Source organism: Dasypus novemcinctus, chromosome 4 (assembly GCF_030445035.2).
Source record: "Dasypus novemcinctus isolate mDasNov1 chromosome 4, mDasNov1.1.hap2, whole genome shotgun sequence".
NCBI lineage: Eukaryota > Metazoa > Chordata > Mammalia > Cingulata > Dasypodidae > Dasypus > Dasypus novemcinctus.
In genome coordinates this window covers 63,944,135-63,970,462 of record NC_080676.1, presented here as the reverse complement: position 1 = coordinate 63,970,462, position 26,328 = coordinate 63,944,135, and the positions used below count along the sequence as shown (strand labels likewise).

General features: G+C 37.8%; 1 protein-coding gene across 8 annotated transcripts in view; it reads right to left on the bottom strand.

Annotated features, from left to right (window-relative positions):
- Window positions 1-26,328, bottom strand: part of LPP (LIM domain containing preferred translocation partner in lipoma) — a 715,716-nt gene that overhangs the window by 105,480 nt on the left and 583,908 nt on the right. For all 8 annotated transcript variants that reach the window (XM_071214679.1, XM_004467196.4, XM_071214680.1 and 5 more), the window contains one exon: window positions 23,365-23,534. In XM_071214679.1, coding sequence (XP_071070780.1) covers window positions 23,365-23,534 — 170 coding nt within the window. The remainder of the gene's footprint in view (window positions 1-23,364; window positions 23,535-26,328) is intronic.

The window sequence follows — 26,328 nt, the reverse complement described above, 5'->3', positions numbered from 1 at the left end:
CATGTTAAAGATACTCAAGTCTACCTACCAGGAGCAGTGCAGTAGAAAGTCCTTCATGGACTTCACCAACCCAGTCATCTAGGGAAAGGCGCCCTAACCAGTTTAGCCAAATGGGTTTTCAAAAGACAAAGCCTGGTAAAAACAGTCAAAGAAATTACCAGGAGTTGCTCAATTAGAGCCAAAATGTAAGAAACTTTACTAGGTAGTTTTGGTCACTCCCACAGCTAGTAAAGTTAAAGGAATGTCCAGCTTGGTGCACTAATGCTGAATGAAGCCAGCTATCCATGAAAGTGCCAGCTCACCAAAAGCACCTGATGGAACACATGAGTGCCAGTCATTGGACAGCCTGAAACATACCTCTTCAAAAGACAAAGCTAAGTAGTGTCTATGGCAAAATCAGAGTTCCCTCTAACTCTAGACCAAATACCTATTGCTAGGGGAAAGGCAAATCAGACTTCCCTTTTAAAAACCTTGCCTCTTTTCATCTCCTTTAGCTTAACTGAAAAGAGAAACGCCTCTTCTTATTCCTCTCTTTTACCATAGGAGATGGGATTGACAATTTATACCTAATCCTGTTGTCTATTGCAATTTCTCTTAAAGTTAACCAACAGCATAAAATAACTCAAAGAAAAATACTGTTTCCCACCAACTTTAGGAAAATGCAGCCTTTGTAGGCACCTGACCTTTTTTCTACTTCTGTGGTCCCGTGCCCTCTTAGTGGGACCATATATTTTCAAAATTCTAATTAAGTTTATTTCTTCCAGAATCAACATCTTGTTAGCCATATGGAAACTTCATCCAGCTTCACCTAGGATGCCAGATCTATCTTCCTCCAAATGAGATAAGATAGCAAGAGAGTTTCACATCTTCTCAGGTAGGGTTGACAGTCCCTGACCAGCAGAAAATACTACAGAAAAAAATCATCTCCCTTCAGCACTCCCTTTAAGAGCAAAGGTATAAACTCTCTAAAGAAAAAATAGGGCAGGCTAGTAAGATAGGAAATTGGTAGACAGATCTGGAACCTAGCAAGAAATCTCCCCAAGATCCTACCACTTGGAAGATGACTTCCTCCAGAAGCCAAGAGAAGCCCTGGATGCTCCCAGAGACTTTATTATTAGACCCTCCTGAGAAATTAGTGGGAAAAACAAGCAATCGAGGTGGTCAACAGCTGAAACTCCTCCCATGCTCTCATCATACTTCCCTACTTCTGCCCCTTAATAATAACTAGAGTACTTGCTTTAATAAATAATGCGGTAAGGACACAGACAGTGGCCCACTTCATAACCCCAACAATAGTGATGCCAAAGCTTAACAAGCTTAAGCTTGCATCAAAGGGGGGGGAAATAATATGGCCTGTGAATGAATTCAAACTTACCTAATTCTGTATCCAAGTTTGCCTAGTTTCCGAAAAGCCAATTAAGTGAAATAGGCTCTATACTCTTTGAATATCTAGGAAGGATATAGACTGTGTATTCGAACTTACATCCAGATGGAATGTGGGTGATATGTTAATTCAAGCTTACCTGGTATGTGGGCAGTATGTAATCCAAGCTTACCTGGTATCCAAACAAATCCCTAAACTCTAAAAAACTAAAAGAAAGTCCTTTTTGCATCAAGGTGTTGCTTGACTCCCACTCCCAAATCCTCTGTATAAAAAAGACCTGGAAATATTGCTCAGGGCTTGGTTTTTATGGACAGAAGTCTGCTGGGCCTGGCCAGGCATAATAAATCTTCCTTCTCAGAGAATTCTTGCATCCTAGCCTTCAATACACAATCACTGAATCCTCTTGTCTGCCACTACAAACCAAGTGGCACATCTGCCGAGTGGGAAGGGACCTCTCATGCAATGCTCAGTGAGCCTTTGATATCATCAGATCTTTGTGCTCCCACCCCTCATTGCTCTATGTCCCTTCCTGATTTTCTGCTGTCAATTGTACTAAATGAAATAATTCATTGTCCATAAAGTCTGCCTTACAATCCAGTTTTACTCATCAAGGGACTGTGCCAACAACATGTAGTCTCTCCAGCATCGCTGTCTCCTGAGCACATTATCATCAGGTACTTTTTCAGAAGGGGAGGTGGCAAATTACTTCAAACTGCATGAATTTCTGTAAGTGCAATAACATTCCTCAGTTTTTAAAGGGCACTTTTTTTTTAAGTTGTCATTTGAATTCAAACTCTTTGGAAAACATGCATAATAATCTTAATGATCCCATTGAGTAGTTTAAATTCAAATTGTGGAGCATTTGAAATACCATGCTGGCAGCACTTTCCATAAATTACTCTCAAATTCAATACATCTCTACATGCGAGCTCACAAACACACACATGCACACACACAACACACACACACTTACAAGTACCACACTAAGAAATCTTTAAATTATGGTTTCTCTTTTCTTGTCCTATTTAAATTGTTACTTGGTTGATAAATTAGTGCTATAGTGTCTGCTTATAAATTTCCATATTATTTTTCAAAAAAAATAATTTGTGGCAGGCATAAAATTTGATTTATATCTCCCCGTAGGGTAAATGGAGCTTTGTTTTGTTGCAGGGTCCCTGGCTTTGGTATGAACCAATGCCTGTGTTTGTAAGTGCATATGGGTGTGGGCCTTGATATTTAGTAAATCAAGACTGATAATAGCAGTGATTTTCAGGGATGATGGGAGACTGAATCAAAAAGTTCACTTCTGCTAGAGAAGTTGCTTACCTAGAATCTTTTTAAAAAAATTCTTTATATGTATATTTTAAATTAATTAATTAATTAATTTAACCCCTCTACCCCAAAATGGCTCCCTTGTCTGCCTGCTCATTGTCTGCTTGTCTTCTTTAGGAGGCACCAGGAACCAAACCTAGGACCTCCCATGTGGGAGGCAAGTGCCCAACTGTTTGAGTCACTTTTACTCCCTGCTGGTCATGTCATCTGCTGGCTGCAGTGGCTGCAGTGAATGCTCCTTGCAGCACCTACTGGTTGTAGTACTTGCGGTGTCTGCTGTTTGTAGTGTCTGCTTGTCTTCTTTAGGAGGCTCTGGGAACCGAACCCAGGACCTCCCGTTTGGGAGGTGGGCACCCAATTGCTTGAGACACATCTGCTCCCCATTACCTGGAATCTTTATAATGAGCTCCCATCTACAGCAGAATTGGACTAAATGTATCTCAGGAATTTAATGACTAAAGGAAAGCTCTTTTAGATAGATGAGAGAAAAAGACCTGTTTTCATGTCAGTTCTAGTGTATTTGAGCATTAATATTTGTTCAAGAAGTTTGCCAATAAGACTCAAGAAACCAGGACATGTATATAAATGAACTTGGAAATATTCTCTTTGTAATATATGACCAAAACAAACCAACAGAGAATGGAAGCATCCTGCACCAGAATTCCAAGCTTATGTAATTCATAATCACATCTTCACCAAGAGGAAAAATTTCCCCATAACTTTGCAAATGTGGGTGTCCTTTGCCACTGTATTTTACTGAAATCCAACCCCTTCCTGTGGAACACTGTGGCAATGTTTGATACCACTTAAAACACCAATGAAATAGTAATGGTATTTAAGAATAATCTGAATTTTTGCAGAATGATTAAAGGCTGTTTTGATGTGTTAATAGCCCCTAATGAAAGCAACAATTCAGACATATGAGACCAGTAATAAAAGTACAACTTTCTAAACTTCAAATCATAGCTGGGCATTAGCTGGCTAAAATAGACTATCATTACTGTTTTTGTATTTAGAAGCGGTCTCATCATAAAGTTATTTCTTTTAGTTACAAATGATTTAAAAATGCTACCTCAAATTTGTAAATACAAGTCTATTTTGCCTAAGGGCCAATATTTCCCCCCAAGCCAAAAATCTCTCCAATGTGTAGAAGTCAGAGAGAAAAATCATCACTGTTATCCTCAAGAGATATTAACTGGATGCCAATAGGGGTGGGCCCTGTGCCAGATGTCTTAGTGGATACAGAGAGATATACTACATGACAAGATACTTATAATCTAGTTGGGGAGACAGAAGCTTGATACACTTATAAAAATAGCAATAAAATTAGCCCCTCAATCTTTTGTGTCTCTCCTAACCACCAAAGAAAGTTCATATACTTACTATGGCACTTACTGCTAAATTCCCATTCATCTGTTTTTGGATATCTGTTTCTTGTAATCAAATGGTTACCTCCCAAGGCCTGGGGATTGTCTTACTCAGTTTTGTACTTTCAATGCCCACTACAATATCTGAAATATGGTGTGTTCAGTGAGTAATCATCGGATGAATAAAGATTGTTTTGATAAGCAGTTTAGACACAGAGGTAAGAATATGAAATTCCTCGTTAGGAAATGGATGCCAGAGCCTGGATTCAGTTCTTTAGCTGTATGGACTACACTAGCCAAGTCACTTAACTTCTCTGAACCTCAGTTTCCACAACGTCTAATCTAGGAATTACATTTGCCTCTAGGATTGCTGTCAACATCAAATGAAAAACAACTCTAAAAGTACTCTGGACACACGCACTGAAGTATAAGGTATTATTATGCTAAGCGGTTGGTACAGGTGGTAAATGTTGAAGGATATATAATTAACATAGCTAGAAAAACAGGCAGATTATTAAGTGAAGTTGCGTAATACCATCCAACAGTAACTCTTTTGGAATCAGAATTCAAAGTTATTCTTCCCTGAAAAAGTCTAACCAGTCCCTTCTATGTGAATGTAACATAAATATCAAACAACTGGTTCTTGTATTACTTTAGGAAATTGACATGGCTCTCTTTTACCTAGGAAAATGGGTACTTTTACCATTTCAGAAAAAGAAAGACAGCATCAACATATTCTTTAGGCCCTTGTTTTTCCATGTGGTCTCATTACAAAGGAATTTGGCCTTTCTAACGAATTCCATTAAGATGCCAGCAGAGGAAAGTGATGATGCCAAGAGTATCTGTCATTTATGTAGAAAAACCTGTCAATCTGAAGGTTTTTTTTTTTCACCTCCCCTGCCCAAAAGATTCTGCAGAATTATATACATATAATGAATGCTCAATAAACTCTTATTGCCAACAGGCTGATTTACTTTTCCTTTGATCCCAGAAGGTCTAAGGGAGTTCACCACAGAAAATTGTTTAGAAATTAGAATTGTTCTCGTTCTTCTTTTTCACCCTATCAGATCCTACTTCACTTTCAAGGCCCAGCTCCAATGCTTCATCATTCTCTTCCTTAAGGCTTGGTCTCTCCTCTCTGCACTGCAGGACCAGGCATGCCCTCCTCTGAGCCCTCACCACCTCATAGATAAGTCAGATTACCTTGCCTTGCATTAAACTTGTTCACATCTTGACTCTTCTGTTCATCTGCAGGCTCCATGAGAACATGGATCAAATCTCCAACTATTTGTATATTTGCCATTTTGTGCTCACTCAGTGTTGCTTACAAATCAGCAAAGAGTTCACTCTTCAGTTAAAAATATTCAACAGACATGTTGAAATGCTGACTTTCCCCAAGACAATGAAACTAGTAATGCCCTTGATTTCCTGGATTCTCCTCTAGAAGAACTCAGAAACACCCTTGAGCAAAATCTGACAGTACAATCTCACAAAAACGACATTCTATGTTTTATTTTACTTTTAACTTTTTTTTTTTTTACTTTTAACTTAATTAACAGTAATATTTAATCTACCACCTCTTAATTACATTGGCAAGTTGGTGAGGTTTATTGATCTGTGCATGAGGAGTTAATTCCAAAAGAGACTTTGACAAAAAGCACTTTATTGGAGAACACATTGTTATTCTAACAGCTCTACTGGAATGACCCGCAGATACTGCCGGCCAGTCTCCGGTCAGTTTGGCTTCCTTCACTTGTGCCAATTTCCTAATACTCTAATAGGAATGTGAAACAACCCTCTAAAGAACTAATTTTTCTCTCTCTTTCTCTCTGGTCTTAAAAATGAGAAGATCTGGTAGGGAAAACTCTGTACTTGAAGGAAAATGCACCAGGGGCTTATACTATCTCAAACTTTAATAGGGCCCTACTGATTTTCCAGCAAAGTTCTTCAGAGGCAACATGATGCTCAACAAATACCAGTTAAATAACAAAGCATGTAGATTCTATATCTTGAAATATAGAATATTTTAATCCCCACTCCCTTAAACCTGTGCTGATAATGCATTTATAGATCTATGGTCCAGAGTCTAATTCATTAAAAAAAAATCTAAATAACCCTGAGGGTTAGAGTTATTACTCTAGGCACTATTTGGGGGAAAGTAGAAGGTGTGGGGTGGATTGGGAAAGATGATACACCTGAAGCCAGCTAGTAAGATAGGGAATCAATGGATGGAACTGGAACCTGGCAGAGTCTCCACGTGGACATCAATAACCCCCAAGACGGCTGCTGGAAGATACCTCGCAAGACCAAGCCATTCAGAACAAGACTTCCCTTGGAAGCCAGGAGAAGCCCCAGATAGTCCCCAAATACTTTATCATTGAGTCTTAATGGGGGATTGATGGGTGGGTTAATCAATCAAAGCAGCAAACAGCTGGAACTCCTCCCCTGCCATTAGCAAAGGGGTGGAATAATTAATGGTTCAAAAAGCTGGCACAAGGCCTAAATGCTCTCTCACTTTTGGACTCGTTTCTTCCTTCTGTGCTCTGCTCTCGCTGTTTTTCGTCTGCCATGATGGCCATGCAAGTAAAACCTGGGCATTTATAATCTATGGGGAATTGTAGTCTGTAAATCAGCCCACTTTATCACTTTTCAGCCCCTTCTTTTTCCCCTGGGACTGGTGGTCTGTTATTTTCTCCCATTTCTCGATCCTCCCTGCCTGAATAAATTACTGGCCTAATCACCCAACATGCTGTTGAAATTCATTTCTGCAGCATAGTCAAGAACCTAGACAAAATCTGGTAACACAATGAACTTGCTCATAAGGAGTCATAGTCTGTGAGGATGAAATTATCCACGGGTCACTAGAATACAAAGTAGAAACAGTAAGATCTAGATAAAAGCTCTGGGGTTTCAGAAGAGCGTGTGCTTATCTTCAGAAAGAAGGACAGAGCGAAAAAGCTCTATCTGCTGACAGGGCATCTGCGAGCTTGAGTATATTTAAGAGAAAGGTGGAGCCTCAGATTTAGAGAACAGGAGCTCAAACTTCTGCTCAAACTTCTATTCTACACAAATTCCTCATTTTCCGAAGCCCTTGGTTTTCTAAGTATTGATTTGGTTAATTTGTAAAAAGCAGTACGGCATTAGAAAGAAATATGATTTACATAGTGACAGAGGGACATAGACCTCTTCCTTCAGGAGGACTTTCTTGGTGAATTTCTTCTTTCCCTCTACAGGTCCCATCTCCGAGTGTCCCACATCCATTCTCTGAGGCCTTAACACATTTAACACTTTCTACTTTGTAGACAAACTTTTCATATATTTGTCATGCTTTGTACTAGAATTTATTTAGGCTCTTCCTAAACTAGACTAAAAATACAAATTTCTACTTTTTTTAAAGGGAGAAATTCTGAACAGTTTTGTGTTATTGGAATAACGTATCCCATGAACTTTATTAATATAATTGTGCCTCAAACAACTTTTATGTTATTAAAGGGTTCAAATAGTAAAAATAACTTAAGTGGAGGATGATTACTCTCTTTCCAAAATTATTTGATATCATTTTAAGTTTGACATGTATATTTGTGATTTTCAGATTGTTTAAAGAGTTCTCAGTGCAACCAGCCAACTGTGGCATCCCGAGCAAGTCTTTCCCTTGGCCTCCTATTTCCTCATACTGTAAGCTTAAGAGACTAAATGATTAAATAATCTAAGTTAAAAAAATAACAACTCTCAACAAATATTCTTTGAAAATCAACATACACCACTAGGAAGTGTTCAAAAAAGACCACTTGACTTGCTGTAATGATGAAGTCAGCCTTAGTGGAATTACCATACCCTGTAGGAAGGTTAACCAAAGAAGAGATCTAGGACCAAGAAGTTTTGTTTTGTTTTAAAGGAGGCTTGGCTGTAAATTACCATGTTCCATTCAAAGTCATCAGAACATCAAAGAAGTCCACTCAAATTCTTGGCAACTTTCATTTTTAAGTCAGGTCTCTGTGTTTAACCTTGAATGTACAGCTCTTATGATAATGCTATGGCTGGAAGCTAGACAGCTGGCTTTATTATCACATCTTTCCGTTCCATCTTTTATATTTACATTTTATCAATGACTCTGCTCATAGGTTCCCAGAGGTAACTTTTCCTCTTCTTATACATACACAGACAGTCTCAAGTCCAATGTACATTAAGGGGCAAGCAAAGAGCTTGTGAGTCAATGACTCTGGGAGAAGATTTTGGGATCTAGAATGAAACAACAACTCCCACCCCCCCATATACCCCCAATATCAAAGCAGCAATAGGCTCAGCTATTGTGATAAGACCTATAACAACTGCAGAAAAGACAAAGGAGAATTAGATATGACCCCTCCAGCCACTCCTCTCTCTCCTCTAGACACATACTGTTTAAGAATCTTAAATCATTAAGGACTCTGTCAAGGGCTCAATCAACTTATAATACCAGTTGTACTGTGGTTCTATACAAAGTGAGAGAAACAAAAGTGTTGCGTGTTCCGAAAAGTCATATCAAGTTGGGGAAGTTCAGGAAAGCTTTTGTTTTTTAGACTAGTGGTGATAGAAACTTAACAAACGATAGAGATGGGAGAGGGCCTATGGCAGACAACATCCTTGGTACAGAGTTAAGATATCAATGCTTGGTGAAAATAATGTAGTTTGGCCAAGAGTTGTAAAGAATGTGAAGGAGAAAAATGGGGAGTAAAAATGGGGAAGTATTTTGGGGCCATTTCTTGCATAAGCTGGACTAGAAGTACAGATACAGAGGATTCTCAGACTTGAGTGTGCTTAACAATCCCTTCAATCGCCTTTTCAAAGATACACACTTCTAGGCTCCTTCAGCAGAAATTCTGGGAAAGGGCCCAATGCTTTTTTAATGAGGACCTCCTGGTAATTCTGAAGTAGGTGATTTCTGACCACATTTTGAGAAAACTGAGTTTCCAGAGGCTCATGACTTGCTGTCCCTCAGGCTCTGTGAGCTCTCAGACCAGAAGTACACAGGTAACATTCCAGAGGTTGTGAATGTGGGAAGATGGAAATGCACTAAGAGGCAGAGCTGAATGCTCTCACAAAGGCAAAAAAGAAAAGAGCCAAAAGCTGTCTGGGGGACCTGCTTTGGGGGTCAGCAGACTATGACAGTGCTGCACAGTTCCCAGGAGGGTGAGGGACAGAGAGACAGAAGCCGAAACCCCAAATGTGAGTTACCAAGCTCCCGCAGCAGAAGGGAAGGGCTACCCTTCCCCAATCCCAAGATATTAAGGTGGGGTAAAACCCCTGGCTCACAGAAGCTGACTTAGAGGGGAGCGGACTTCCTCCCCTCCAGCTGTTTCAAGGGAAAAGGGATGAGAGGTCAGTGTGCTTTTCTTCAGTGAATTCAGCAGAGAATGCATTGATTTCTGATCTGGAGATTCAACACATGAAGACGGGAAAGCAGACTGAAACACCTGCGTGGACAGGTGTGCTGACTAGCACCATCTGCTGGCTAGTCTGGAAACTGCATGGACAAAAACTGTTCATGCTCTCTGTATCCAATCCCTGGGAGAAAATCTGTTCCCCACTAGTGAGTCCCTGGCCAGATTTTGAAAACTCAAGCTGGGCAATTTTAAAGACTGAGAATAAGTTGAACCAAATATCAAAGAAGAACTGTGGGGGGAGAAAACAAAAACAACAATAGGTATGAAAGAAGAAACTAGCCAACAGAATAAACTCACCAACATATTTAGATGCTGAGTCATCAGCATACTAGGAAACAGGAAAAGATGGCCCAGTCAAAAGAACAAACAAATATCCTGAAGAGATACAGGATTTAAGACAATCAGTGTTAATCACACAACTCTCAAAATCACTTCAAAGAATTTAAAGAAAATATGACTAAAGAAATAAAGGATGTTAAGAAGACACTGGGAGATAAGTGGATGTGGCTCAACTGATAGAGTATCTGCCTACCATAAAGGAGGTCCAGGGTTCAAATCCAGGGCCTCCTGGCCCATGTGGTGAGCTGGCCCACACACAGTGTTGCCACATGCAAGGAGTGCCATGCCATGTAGCGGCACCCCCAAGGTAGGGGAGGCCCATGCATAAGGATTGCACCCCATGAGGAGAGCTGCCCTGCGCAAAAAAAGTGCAGCCCACCTAGGAGTGGTGCTGCACACATGGAGAGCTGATGCAGCAAGATGACACAACAGAAAAAGACACGATTCCTGGTGCTGCTGAGAATGCAAGCAGACATAGAAGAAAACATAGTGAATGGACACAAGAGCAGAAAGTGGAGGTGGGGGGAGAGAAATAAAAATGAATCTTAAAAAAAAAAAGAAGATACTGGGAGAGTGTGAAGAACAATTTGAAAGCCTACAAAGGAAAGTAAGAAACCTAATGGGAATAAAAGACATGATGGATAAGATTAAAAATAAATTAGAAGCACATAAAAGCAGATATGAATTGCTCGAGGACAGAATTAGTGATTTCAGAGACAGAACATCTGAACTGGAAAAGACAAGAGAATAGAAGGAGAAGAGAATGGAATAAATGGAACGGAGTCTAAGGGAATTGATTGACAGTTCAAAACTCATAAACATTCACATTATTGGTGAAGAAGGAGAAGAGAATGGTAAAGGGGCAGAAAGGATATTTGAGGAAAAAAATGACCAATAACTTCCCAGCCCTTATGAAGGACCTATATATCAACACCGAAGAAGGAAAACACACCCAAACAAAATAAATCCAAATAGACCTACCCCAAGACATCCACTATTCAGAATGACAAATATCACAGATAGAGGATTCTGTAGCAGTAATAGAAAAGCAAAGCATCACATACAAGGGAAATTCAATAAGATTAAGTGCCAACCTCTCATCAGAAACCATGGAGGAGAGAAGAAAGTGAGTATGATGTATTTAAGGTACTGAATGAGAAAAACTGCCAGCCAAGAATTCTGTATCCAGCAAAGCTGTCCTTCAAAAATGAGGGCAAGTTCAAAGTCTCACAGACAAACAAAAACTGATGGAATATGCTATCAAAAGACCAGATTTGTAAGAGATACTAAAGGGCGTACTGCAGCCTGAAAGGCAAAAAAAAAAAAAGGGTGAGAAATCTGGAGAAGAGTTCAGAAATGAAGATTATTAGGAAGGGTATACTAAAAGAACAAGAAGACAGACAATAGAATGATATGATACCAGAGAGCCGAAGACAAAATGGATGAAGTAAGTAATGCCTTGACAGTAATAACACTGAATGCTAATGGATTGAACTCCCCAATAAAAAGACATAGACTGACAGAATGGATTAAAAAATATGAGCCAACTATATGTTGTCTACAAGAATCTCACCTCAGATGTATGGACACAACACAGTTAAAGATGAAAGGTTGGAAAAAGGTATTCCATGCAAATAATAACCAAAAAAGAGACAAGATAAATATAAAATAACATTATATTATTTGAAAAATAATAACTCAGTGCAACTGACAAATTTTTCCTATGTTCAGTATGCTATAATTTTTTTCCCTACAGAATACAAACTTGCTTTTAACTGAGGAGGACTAGAGAAGAGATACATTTTTAGATACTTCATGTTTCTTTAACCCTTTATTATTCATACTCTTTAATAAAAATAATCTATCTGAATCAATAATGATTTAGCATGACTACTGTTGGAACAAGATTTTAAGTTTTTTTGCCTCATAAAATTATGAGTTGGCAAATTATCTGCTGTAATTCATTCCAACAGGATGTGAAGAATTCCCAAAAAGAAATTTCATTGTATAGAAAGAATTATGACCTAACTGGACATTAAATAACTAAATCAATAATATATTTCATTCTTAGAGATTATTATATCCAGTAGTTAGACTGTAATAGAATTATAATTAATTATAATTAATTTCTATTATATTTGAATTATTTACATTTATAAACATTGCTGCTATTCTATTTTTTAATAATTAATTTATTAAATTTAATCTGGCCTTGCACTCTCTTTTAAAATTTGTAACTTATTTCAATCTATTTTACAACTTTAACAGCTAAAAAAAAGGCCATTGGTTACATACTTTGAATACATCATAATGTATGTGAATATATATCAATAAAACTGTTAAATAAATAAATAAATAAATGTGCAAGAATAGCCAGAAATAGCAACAGGGAAAAGAGAGAGATTGAGAAATGAGGGATTTTCTTGTTTATTTGTCCGCTTTTTGTTTATTATTATTATTGATACAATAAAAATGCTTTAATAATGATTGAAGTGATGAACTCACAACTATGTGATTATACCAACCATGACTCACTGTATACTTTGGATAAACTGTATGCTTTATTAGTATGCATCAATAAAATTGATTTGTTTAAAAAACAAACAAAAAATTCCCATATTTTGATTTCTGCTCAGCCCTTGTCCTCCTCTCTGAACTCTCATTTAGCCCACAGAACTATGTGAAGTAAGAAATACTACTTTAATTCCATAGGTGGGGAAACTGAAGCTAAAGGAAAATAAATGAATGCAGGATAGTAACTGGACAAGCTAGGAGTGAACCCAGTCTTAATTTAAATTCCATATTATTTCTTCACAATCACTCACTGCCTCCTATCCGTCCCCCTAAGTGAAGGATTGAGTATCTTACCTAGGACCCTTGAACCTATATCAAGTTTATTTTTAAGGTTGATTCATAACACAATGGCACACATACATACTCCTCTCTGCTCCAATTCTTTTTCTTCTATTTTGAAATGTAAAGGTTATAGCTAGTAGGACCCTTCTAACAGATTCTATGCTGCAGCAGGTAATTATCATTCCTTTATCCTTTAACAGATATAAGATAAATATGAAAGAAAATGAGGAACAGACTCCTTCCCTCTATTCTTTTATCCTTTTATCTCTAAAGGAGGAAGTTTACTGAACCACTGCCAAGAATTCACTCAGCCTAATGAAGTGTATAAGTAATGGGATTAAATAATCTTAAACCATTATTGCAGTGGACTAATGCTGACATTTATCCAAACTCTGGCAAACAGAGAGGTGAGTTCATGCTTGATTTAAAAATAAACAAACTAGGTCAGTGAGAAGGTTCTAGTGTAAAGTTTCAGAGGCATTTAACCTGGAAATCTGAGACCCTCCACCCTCATGAGGGCTGAAACAAATCCTGTCCCATTTCTACACTTTCCGACCAAAATTTATGAAATCCAACATTTTCTAGAGATGTTCTCTGAACCTTTAGCCACTTATGGTTAAACCTCTTCAAATCAGTCCCAAAGAAAGCAGTTCTTTGAAGGCATCATAAAGGATCATGTATTCTATTCCTGCCTCTATCATTAGTAAATCATATACCTCGGGCAAATCTTCCTTGGGTTTTAGTTTCCTCAGCTATAAAATGATGTTATTAAATTTCTAGGGTTCCTTCTGGCCCTTAAGAAATGCTCTAATTCTATGACTACAGAAAGAAGTTAAAGTAGTTTGGGATGAGAACGGGAAGAAAAGGTTATGTTCAGCTAGGCCTCTTAGTTGTTCTGGTCAATCTATTTATAGGTCTGTGCGTTTTCTCTACCAGTAAATGCCTTCCCAGAGGTTGCAAGGATATGGCCAACAGTAACCAAGATCAGCAAAGAGTTGAGAGCTATTTGCGGAAAAGCGTTAAATAAATACCATTAGCAAAGAACAGTGCAGTGACTATTTGCTCCCCCACTGAAAGCGTTGCTGTTGTATAATTACAGGGTGATAATATGAGTGCTTGGTAAAGCGAGAGGTGCTTTCCAAAGTATATTCAATCCCCAAATCATCTTGCTCATGAGTTAATTACCCCTGTAAAATATTATATAATTCTTCACTTTGATGCTTTACACTTTTAATGTTTTGCACCTAGGTGTTTTCTAATTTTTTTCGTAACTCTGTGTACAGAAGTTTTTCCTGTTCTATTTTCTAAATTTAAATGTATCATTTTATTTTGAAAGTATATCAAACTTCCATTATTTCTAATACTTTAGATTTTCTCAGGCTTTCAAGAAAAATTCTCTATCCTAATCTCATAAAAATAATATTCAGTGAAAAAGCAAGTTTCAGAAAAATATCTGTGCTACACTATCATTCACTTAAAATTATGAAACACAATAAGCAAACAATACCATGCATTATCTGCAGATTTATTTATATAGTAAACTATAAAGAAATGAATGGATATGACTAAGAGGAAAACACAAAATAAGAATTTCCGCTGTAAGGAAATTTTGGGAATGTGATCAGGGATGAGAACCCAAATGATTTCAACTGAATTTCTAATATTTTTATTTCCTCATTTGGACTGATATGCATGTGGATCTCTATCATATTACACTGTATATCTTTAACTATGTTAGAAATATTACATAATAAATTGAAACATATATTCAAGTATTTGTTTCCCAATTTATATGACAAAGGCTGAAAAGTCAAGAGCAATAATAATGTAGGAGTGGTGATCTGGATATATCTTGATCCAGGGAGAAGGCTGGCCATTGGTTTGTTTTATCTTACTAAACACATATGCTCTTTTCTCAAATTTTACTTAGAACTAGTTTTGTGTTATTGAAGTTGTTTTTGTTTTTAAATTAGAATTTTGTTAAATTTCATTAAATGCTCTTTCAGCATCTATGGAGTTGACAATTCAGTTTTATCTAAAAAATATCTAGACATATGAATCATGTTAAAAGTTTCCTAATATTGTCTTAACATTGCAGTTATAGAATAATCTGAATTTGACCATGTTTTTTATGATGTGACATTCAATTTGCTAATATTTCCATTTGGGATTTCTGTGTTTGTATAAATTAGAGTTTTCTTTTTTAGGCATCTGATATTAGGTAGCACTATCAGGATCAGGCTCGCTGTATGAAATGATTTGGGAAGCTTCTTTTCTCTTGCTAGTTTCTGAAAGTTAAAATGGCAAAGGAATAAGCTGTTCTTTGACAATGTGAAAAATCCTGTTAATGAAATTTCCTGGGTCTTTATTAGGTAGTAGATCTGCATTTCATCCATGTTTGTAACATTTTTTCCCAAGTTTTCCTCCCCTGTTAGATTGGCACAGAAAATAGCTTCTTTTATGCAAAATGTTAAGTGTAATAATTTTTAAATGTCTTCTAGAGTGATGCTTATAGCTTCTTTTTCATTCCTAATTTCCTATAATTTTTGATTTCTTTTTATATTTACCAAACTTTTATATTATTGCTCTTTTTGAATAATCATCTCTTAGACCTTGGACCTAAACATTCTAGTATTTTTCAATTTATCAGTTGCAGCTTTTATTTTCATGTTTTCCACCTTCTTTTAGGTTGGTTTATTGACTTTTCCTAGTTTTTAAGGTTAATTTATTTGTACTCTCTTGGTGCAGTTAATAATACTAGTGCTACTTCGAATTCTACTTTGGTTCCATCTCATTCCCATGCACTTTTTTTCTTTTTTAAAACTTCTCTCCCCTTCCCCTCCCCCTCCCCTCCCCCTTCCCCTCCCCCTCCCCTCCCCGCTCTCTGTGTCCATTCACTGTGTGTTCTTCTGTGACCACTTCTATCCTTATCAGTGGCACCGGGGATCTGTGTTTCTTTTTGTTGTGTCATCTTGTTGTGTCAGTTCTCTGCGTGTGCGGCGCCATTCTTGGGCAGGGTGTACTTTTTTTTGTACTGGGCGGCTCTCCTTACAGGGTGTACTCCTTATGCGTGGGGTTCTACGTGGGGGACACCCCTGCGTGGCACGGCACTCCTTGTGCGCATCAGCACTGCGCATGGGCCAGCTCCACACCCGTCAAGGATGCCCGGGATTTGAACTGCGGACCTCCTATATGGTAGGCGGATGCCCTATTCATTGGGCCAAGTCTGTTTTCCCCCATGCACTTTTATCATCACTACTTTCTAAGAATTCTTTATCCCAGGAGTATGCTTATTTGCTTATCCTTTTATACATTTCTTGCTTTACTGTACTGTATGTGCAACTCTATCAGTCAAAGTAAGAACTGCCTACATTTTCCATTTAGACTTTGATATGATATAGTAAGTAGGCCACTGATATTGTTTTCTTTTGGCCTGAACTTACTATTTTATGCATGACTGTCTTTTATTTTGAATTGCTCTTTTATGGGTCCATTGCATATCACCATTTCTATTTGTTATGGATTTCCCTTAGCCTTCAATTTGATTAATTTATTTGTCTGCTGGAATATTTCTTTGAGTAGTTTTTTCAGAAAGGATATGAAGGTGATTGTGATGACTAAATTCATGTGTCAACTTGGTTAGGTTACGGTGTCTGGTTGTTTGGTCAAGCAAGCACTGGCCCTGTTGTTACTGTAAGGGTATTTCATGGATTTAAATCAAGAGGCAATTGATTGCCTCTATGGTTGATTACATCTATAAGCAACAAAGAAGATTGCTTTAGCAGTGAGAGAATTCTCATCCAATCAATTGAAGTTCGAAATGATGAATTCAGAGTCAAAAAGAAGAATTTGTGTCTCTACTTCAGCCAGTCACCTTTTCACAAGGAATGCATCAAACCTTCATTGGATTTCCCAGCTTGCAGCCTGCTCTATGGAATTTGGGCTTGCCAATCTCCAGGATAGCGTGAACCAATTCCTATAATAAATCTTGTAGTATCTGCATGCACACATGCACCCACACATATTTCCTGTTTCTCTGGAGCACCCTGACTAACTGAGTGATATGTGTTCTTTTGGAATGTCCTTGGAATATTTAAAAGACTTTTTTCTGAAGAGGGCAAAGTTTGATATAATGTTATGTAAGAAAAGCAAAATACTAATTAGTACATATGGTATGGACTCACTATATGTATGTATGCAACCATATATATATAAATATGAGGTTACAGCAAAATGCAAATCCCCATATAAACACAGGTATAAAGGAACAGAAAAAGGGTCTGTGGTAAAAATGGAAATGAGATCGTATTTCGATGGGGGAATTATTATTATTATTATTATTTTTTTTTTCGATGGGGGAATTATTGACATTTACTTCTGTTTTAAAATTTTTTCTTTAAGGAGCATTTAGGATTTAAAGACAGGATTTTAAAAAAAGAATTACTACCATCAGAAATATGATTTTATTCAGAGCTCTATAATTCTTTAATAGATCTAAACATAAGGAAAAAAGACTATATCTAGGAAATTCAGAGTTTGGGTTAGTTATTCTTTTTTAAATTTTACACTATATGAAATGGTAATAGAGGGAGAAAAAAGCAATTAGGAAAAAGGAAACTTAGCAATAAGAAATGAAATTTCTGCTGATTTCTGTTGGATACATGGAAACAGCTTGGACTTGAGAATTAGAGCCCATGGTTGAAGTCCTGGTTTTGACATTCATGATTTGTGCATTGAGCAAACTTACTTTTTGTGAAACTCAGGTTTTTATTCGAAGAAATGAAAGCAATATTAATTGTACCTATTTCCTAGGATCATTAGAGGATAAAATGAGATTTTAAAGAAGTGTTTTGTGAAAGTTAAATCACAGATTAAAGCACTAAACAAAAGGTAGTTATGATTTTTTTAAGCACCAAAAAGAAATTTTTGCCTTTTAATTTGAGGCCTTTCAGGGAGAGCAGTAGGTAAATGCTCAATAAAAGACAGTGATCGATGGGTTTCTGTCTACAGCATTTCAGGTTCTATCGTACTAGAAAGCATCATTCTCAGTCATCAACTAAAATCTTGGAAATAGAAAGCTATAATCACAGATGATTTTAAGCGTGGGGAGTAGAGTGCTATCAGTATCTTCATGTCTTTAGAAGTTGAACATGATTTGCAAGGTACAATACTAAGCCAGCGATAAACTGCAAGTTAGAAGATCTGTTCCTGGTCTTCACCCTTTTTTAGTTTGAAAACTTCAAAGCCACCTTTGTAAATTGGGATTGATAATATATCCTTATCTATTTAATGGGATTCTGATATAACATGCAATAGATGTTCGGGAGCATTGTAAAATGTAAGGGACTGTACAAATAGAAGAGATAACTCTTTGTGGTATTTAGTGTGGTTAAACCTCTCAAAAGAATACTTGACAAATTTTCTTCTTTCTTAAACTATTTTCTACTACCTGGGATGATGATGTAAAGATCAGAAAGGACATCAAGAAGAAAGCACGTGTGTGTGTGATAAGAAAGAGACGAGAGACAGACAAACAAACACTCTGGAGATGGGGAGGAGAGGTGGACAATATGAAAAATGGAGGGAAGTTTATGGTCATGTACATTTTTCAGGTTTAGTGCAAACTCTCGGTTCTTTTTTTCCTATACTCATATAAAGCACTGGCCAAAACTACTTTTAGAACATTTTATTAGGAGGAATAGAGCATATAAAAGAGAAACTTTCCAGCAGAGGTACAAAAACCTGTCTCTTAATGCAGGCTGAAAGGTAAGAAGGTTTTAACTGTAGCCATTTAGTGACAAGGGAGCAAAAGGTTGCGAGTGTGTTTGCTGTGAATGTGTCAAGTTCAGGTACCTTAAGTGTTTAGACTCCTGTGGAGTTGGCTCCTATTTCCATTTAATCATTTGGATTTCAATTTAATAAAAATGTCTGTACCGACTTTCACAGTTGGAGAGTTAGGAGTTGGGTTCGATTCACTTATTTCTCTTAGTGAGAGCCCTGGTTTAGGAGAGGATCCTTGGCTGCCATTTCATAAACAGACTTGCTGAGAATCTCTGATGTGCTACATCCCAGGCCCAGGCTCCTTGGCAAAGCTAAGACGAAAACAGCAATTCTTCCGCTAAATCTGAATTTAGGAGTAAGTTCATTTCATTAAGGGCAGAAGGGCACATAAGCAGAAGGCATTGTTGGAGCCCTTTATACACATAATGATATAAAAGTCTTCCTGAGCAAAGCAAGAACCTCTGCTCAAATCTGTCCTCACATTCCTTCCACAACATCTATTTATTTCTGTATATCCATAGCAACTGCAGCCAGAAAATTATTCCCAAATTGTAGTTTCTATACTGTATCATATTATGCTAAAGGGAAAGGCAAAAGGAAAGTTATTAATTAGATTAAGTCCTTAGATTAGTAAATAACATCATGATTTTCAAAATATTATATCCATGAACTTGTTTAGCCCTTCTCTTCATTTTTTTTGAGGTACCAGGGGCTGGGGATTGAGCTTGGGATTATATGTGGGAAGCTGGTGCTCAACTCCTGAGCCACGTTGGCTCTCCTAAGTTGGTTTTTTCATTTGTTTTGTTTGTTTTTGTGAGGAGGCACCAGGAACTGAACCATGTGGGAAGGAGGCACTCAATTGCTTGAGCTATATCCGCTCCCCTATCTCTTCTCTTTTAAAGCAGGGAAGAAGTTAGTATCTCCCTTTAATAGATGAGGTACTGGTTCAGAAAAGTTAAATGATTAACCCAGGTTATACTAGGATATCTAGGACTAGAACCAATATATTCTATTTAATCCACTTACTTTCCCAAGGAAATTTTATTGCTCTTAATTTTAATCTGTTCATTTATCTATGTATGAACCTATAAGAATAATCAAAGCTAAGCCTCCAAGGGATATGTCACCAAAAGAAAACCATCTCATTGATTATGCTAATTACACAAACTCAAAAAAAAAAACTACTGTGAGGGCTCGGATGTGATTCAAGTGATTGAGCCACATAAAGGTTCCAGGTTCGGGTCCTGATGCCTCCTGAAGAAAAAAAAGCAAACAACAAGCAAAGCAAATGAAAAAAAATCCAACTGAGGGGTGCCTATGTGGCTCAGTGGTTGAGTTTCAGTTTCCCACATATGAGGCCCCAGGTTCATTTCCTGGTCCCCGGTACCTACAAAACAAAGAAACAAGCAAACAAAAAACCTACCATGAATTACCACAATGCACTGAATAAACTGGTATAAAGTAAATATAAATATGAAAACTCAATAGTGGAGAGTTTTCAGTTCAACATATAAACTCACTGCTAACGGTTCTATAAATTAGAAAATAAAGAAATCTAACAGGATAAAGCATAAGTCACCAAAATTACTTTAAAGTTAATTTGGTAATATAAATCAAAGAATTCAAGTACTAAGAAAGTAATTAAAAATTAAAAAAACATCAAAATTTTAGTCAGTAGTTTATAGGATGTTATTTAAAATACTTAAAGGTTGGAAAATATCCAACACCTCTAGAAAAGCAAATGGTTTTAAAATGTAGTATGAAAACACAATGTAAAACTAAAACATAAATAGCTAAAAATGGAGATTAACAATGTAAAACTACATACAAATTTATATTAAGCTAATCAAAATAGAAAACAAAATAAAGCACACGTAAAATGATTAGGGGTCAATTACAAGACCTTATCAGATCAATTTGTTGAATTACTCCTATGTTTGTAACAAGATTAAGGATTCAGGAAACCACAGGAAAATACGAATCATCATTGAATCAAAGTTTATGATGTTACTGGTACAGATCTCTAAAGACTATTTAAATGTTTAGTTTAAAAATTAAATATAATTTAGGTTGATCAGTGAACAATGTATTTAAAGAAATAAATTTAATGCATATTAGAGTGGTCTCATATGTGCCTGGGCTTCATATCAAACCTGGGTGGTCCTTATACAAAAATCAGGAACTAAGGAGCTATCTTCAGTATTTTAAATTTAAAAAAAGGAGCAATGACTGATCCCTGGGGCTGGGCTCTCTCTGCTGTGTGTGCTTTGTGCGGGATGTCTTTAGGACATCAGTTTCCACCAATGTAATATGAAACAATTTGGATGACATCTCTGGTGCTTCCTTTCTATTCTAAGGGCTTTTATTACAGAGAAACCTGTAGCTCTAGGCTCCTTGTGAATACAGATTCTATCTTCAGAACAAACCTGTTTCATTTATTCCTCACCCCTGAAAAAAGAGGACATCTCTTTGCATTTCTAGCATGCAACTTACAGGACTTAACATAAGTTCAGGAGAAATTAAAGTGCTAATATATGGATCTAAGGGCTATGATGAACTGTGAAATCAATATTGAACATTGGTCTTTGATTAAAGCTTAACTGAATTCTGTTAAGAATAAGATTACATTTTAAAGTCACCGTGGATAGATCCCATTAAAGAAAAATCTTGATTAAAGGTTCTTAGGAGGGGAGGAAGTAAAAAAGGATGTAAGAATTTCCATTATTTGAATTAATCCAGCTATTCTAAGTATGTGATTACATATCTCCTAGGTAGGTTTTCTTGTCATAAGAATAGTAGAGTAACAGGCAACCAAAGCAGATAGGCTAGCATCCTAAATAATCAGAGATCCTAGCCCTGGAATGGAGACTGAGACTCAAAACTACACATTTTAGAAATCTACTAGCTAGGTTAGACTTTCTCCAACTGTATGAAATACCCAGGAAAGCAAGTAAAACTTTTTAAAATGGGAGGGGGGTACTTCTGAGAGGTTCAAACAATTTTCCTAAAGCCCATGAATCTCACTACACATGTGAAGTCCTCACATTCAGAAATATTAAAGAGGTACAGAGGTCTTAGCAAAATAAATAGCAGAATAATATGTATTCCACCATCATGTCCTGATGAAGTGTTGTTTACATGGATTTTGTCACTTAAGTCTTCACAACCCTTTGGGATAAATACTGCAATTGCCTCCATTACATAGAAGAGGCAAGTGGCATTTAGAAAGATCTGGTAACATTCCCAAGGAGACAAAGTTTTCACGTGATGGAACCAAATCCAAACCCATGTCCTTCACATCAGGTTATATTGTCTCCCAGTATTGTGTATGTGATTCCTTGCTCATAAGGGATAAAAGGAGTGACTGAAGAATGCTGCCAAAGGGGCATAAATTAAGGAAGCAGCAGTCAACAATCTAGTTAAAAGAGGTTGAAAAACATCCACCAGAGCCTCAAAAACTACAGCAGTCTGTAGTCATTTAGTTTAAGGACAAACAGTCTGTGGTCCCCATAGGCTCTGCTGACGTCACTGTCATAGAGTTCACTGCAGGAAATAATTTCAAAGCAATGGTCTCAAGTCACTGTGGATGACAATCCACACAAAGGCATAGAATTATGTAAAGCCTTTCTATTTTCAACGAAGATTTCAAAGATAATACATGAAATATTCTTATTTTCTAAAGAGGTAAATTTTTTACTAGACTTTCCTTTACATGTAATTTGTCTAATTCAAAGTGATTCCAAATCAACAGAACAAACTAAAACTGTGTGGTGGATGTAAAGAAAATGGGACTAGGACTGTGAACCAACTGGCTAAAAGTCCTGGCTCTGACACATATGATCAAACATAAGTCAATTTCTTCCTTTCTGAGTCTCTGAATTCTCAGTGCTCAAGAGAGGAGGTAGGCAAATGATCTTAAGAATTTTTCCAGCTCTAACATTTTATGGTCCATTATGATGCTCTATGTGTTTTGCCTCTGGGAAAAAGAATGAAATGAAACCAAACCAAGAGACGTAAAACAACATTTACAAACTTTTAATCTTTAAGAACTTTCAGATCCGAGCTATAGGCGCCATGGCTACAGAGTGACAGACCTGTCAGATTATGCAGAAAATACCAATGAGGTCAGGACTTTTACAATAAATTTGAACCTTGGAGATCTGCAAAGATATTTGTAACTTCCAATACCTTACACCAGTATTCTTTTATGTTGAAATGCATGGACACTAAGGACCAAACTGTGCATTTCTTGTGCATATGTTAAGAAGCACTACTTTCCCACTAACAAGTGTTAAACAGATATTAAAATCATACAAAAGGATAGCAAAGAAATATACTTCAGATTTCTAAAAAAAATTTGTATTCACTCAACAAATTGCTGTATCAATGGATAGTTTAATGTGCAAAAAACTAAGATACTGTGACTGCTTTTTTTTTTGAGTCAACCAACTATGTTATTAATATACAGTTGCGTTTTTTTTTTAAAAGAAAACAACTATTATCTGTTATCATTAGTATTCATTTCCCTTTAAGGTATTCTATAATAAAAGGCTTCTCTGCATCAGTGAAAACCTGCTGGGAAATGGGCAGTAAGACACATCCTGGGTAGCATAAGAGATGATTCAGAGGGCCCAGAAGTTTAAAAGTCAGAGGACAAGGCTCTTCCTAGCATACCACTAATTGAATGTCAGCTCATCCCAATGCACTTTTTTGACCTCATAATGATCAGGGGATATAAATAAGGAGAAAGAAATAAAATATACCAGTTCACACATATTTTTACGTCTAGGGAGCGCTAATGGCTCTATTCTAGCTGAACTGATTGGCAACTTGCCAAAGAAGACATCTTTCTAAAGCCCCTGAGGACCAGTCTGGAACTTACTATGTAGCAGGGTTCACAGTATGCTTTCTTTTCCATTGCATAGAAAGGCTGCCCACGGAGCTTGTTGTTACAGATGATGCAGGTGAAACACTCCACATGGAAGACCTGATCCATGGCAGTACATCCTGTACCTTCCCCAACTACGTTTTCCCCACAACGGGCACAGCGGCCTGAAATAAAAAAGGGGATTGACTGTTAAAAACAAACCAAGACAGACACAAAAGGGCAAATATTGTACGATGTCACTGACATGACAGTTAAAATCACCAAATTCATAGGGTTAAAAACTAGAAAATGGGTGACCAGGGGGTGGCGTGGGAGTAGGGAATGGGAAGTTAAGGCTCAAATTGTACAGTTTTCTATTTTGGTTGATGGAAAAGTTTTGGTAATGGATAGTGGTTATGACAGCACAACATTGTAAACATAATTAACAGCACTGAATTATATATTTGAATGTGATTAAAAGGGGGGAAATTTTAGGTTGAATATATGATACTAGAATAAAAATTTTTAAAAACCCATGAAAATTTAAAAAAACATAAAACTGTAAAACACAGTGAACCCTACTGTAAATGTTGGACTATAGTTAATAGTACACTTATGCAAATGTTCTGTCAAGAACTGAAATAAATGTACCACCTTAATGCAAGGTGTTAATAGGGTGGTATATGGGAATTCCATATTTTATTGATGATTTTTCTATGAATCCATAACTTCTAATAAAAAAGGAAGAAAAGTTATTGAAAAAAGAACAAGGAGGGAAGCAGACTTGGCCCAGTGGTTAGGGCGTCTGTCTACCACACGGGAGGTTCACAGTTCAAACCCCGGGCCTCCTTGACCCACGTGGAGCTGGCCCATGCGCAATGCTGATGTGCGCAAGGAGTGCCCTGCCACGCAGGGGTGTCCCCCGCGTAGGGGATCCCCACACGCAAGGAGTGTGCCCCGAAAGGAGAGCCACCCAGTGCGAAAGAAAGTGCAGCCTGCCCAGGAATGGTGCTACACACATGGAAAGCTAACACAACAAGATGACGCAACAAAAAGAAACACAGATTCCTGTGCCACTGACAACAACAGAAGTGGACAAGGAACAAGACGCAGCAAATGGACACAGAGAACAGACAACCAGGGCAGGCGGTGGGAGGGAGGAAAAAATAAAAGAACAAAGAAGTGGACGTGGCTGAAGCAGTTGGGCACCTGTCTCACACATGGGAGGTCCCAGGTTCAGTTCCCAGTGCCTCCTAAAGAAGATGAGCAGACACTGTAACCAGCAGGCACTGTAACCAGTGGAAACCACAACCACCACAACGAGCAGATGCCACAACAAGCAGACGATGCAGCCAGCGGGTTGGGTACTTGCCTCCCATGTTGGAGGTCCTGGGTTTATTTCCCGTGCCTCCTAGGGAAGACAAGCAGATACAGTGAGCAGACAACAGACAGACAGACGAGGGCGCCATCTCGAGGGGGGGGTAGTTAAAAAAAAAAGAAGTATGCCAGAAATGATATTAATTAGGCACTTTCAACCACAGAACTCTTAACCCCCACAAGGCCGGGGTCGGGGGGGATGTGAAAAAAATTTTTTTTTAAAAAGAGCAATCCAGAGAATACCTCCAATCTTCTAAAGAAGCCAACATAGGTAAGACAGCAGATTCACACAATGTTAGCAGCAGGAACAGAACAAGCACCACCACCACCACTACCACCAGAATCACCAGTAGAGCCACCACTATCCTTTGCAATACTGGTATGATGGAGATTTTATAAGACTCAGTTGAGGAAATTGACCCTCAGAGGTCAAGGTCCCACAGAAAGCGACAAGTAGAACTCCATTTTGCATTCAAGTCCAGTGCTCATTTGGCTACACCTCATCTGCTTCTTTTTTTTTTTTTTTTAAAGATTTATTTTATTTACTTCTATCCCCTTTCCCCCTCCCACCTCAGTTGTCTGTTCTCTGTGTCTATTTGCTGAGTCGTCTTCTTTGTCCACTTCTGTTGTTGTCAGTGGCACAGGAATCTGTGTTTCTTTTTTGTTGCATCATCTTGCTGCGTCAACTCTCCATGTGTGCGGCACCATTCTTGGGCAAGCTTCACTTTCTTTCGCACTGGGCGGCCCTCCTTACGGGGCACACTCCTTGCGCGTGGGGCTCCCCTACGTGGGGACACCCCTGCATGGCAGGGCACTCCTTGTGTGCATCAGCATTGCGCGTGGGCCAGCTCCACATGGGTCAAGGAGGCCCGGGGTTTGAACCGCAGACCTCCCATGTGGTAGGCGGATGCCCTATCCATTGGGCCAAGTCCGCTTCCCCTCATCTGCTCTAATTCCACATGCAAAAATAAAAGAACATGACTCAGGGTATAGGAGTGGAAGACACAGTCTATGAAACACTCTAGTAAAGCCTTTCTCCTTGGAATATTTATGCATTCAGTTAGACTAAGGGAACCGGGTCTAAACTCCAACTCCAGTTCATTTCACCAAAGTCCTGCTTGTAAAACCTCTTTGCAGCCCTCAGTGACAGGCAGATCACAAGAAAGACCTGTTAATTTTAGACAGTTCTGTTAAGTTCTCTTTCTCATTGAACCAAAAAATGTGGAGTCACCATAACTGCTGCTCAATAGTTCTAATTCAGTCTTCTGGGGCCTCACGGACCAAGACTCATCTGTCTTGGACTTGACACTGTTCAGGATAATGGAATTCTGTCAGTTGTGCCTCTGAGTTTGTTCTGAGTTTGAACATCCTTAAATCCTGCAACAGGTCCACATATGGTAGAGTTTTGAGTTCTCTCATTCATTGTCTTGGTTATCATTGTCCAGTCCAGTGTTCTGAAAAATTACAGCATTCTTAGATCAAGTAATGGGGCATCTGGCCCACATATGAACTTCAGGGGTTTTGTTAAAAAAAAAAAATCGTGTTAATTTTTGAATAATGAAATATGATAAAAGAGAAAGATTTACATTCTGTGAGGCATTG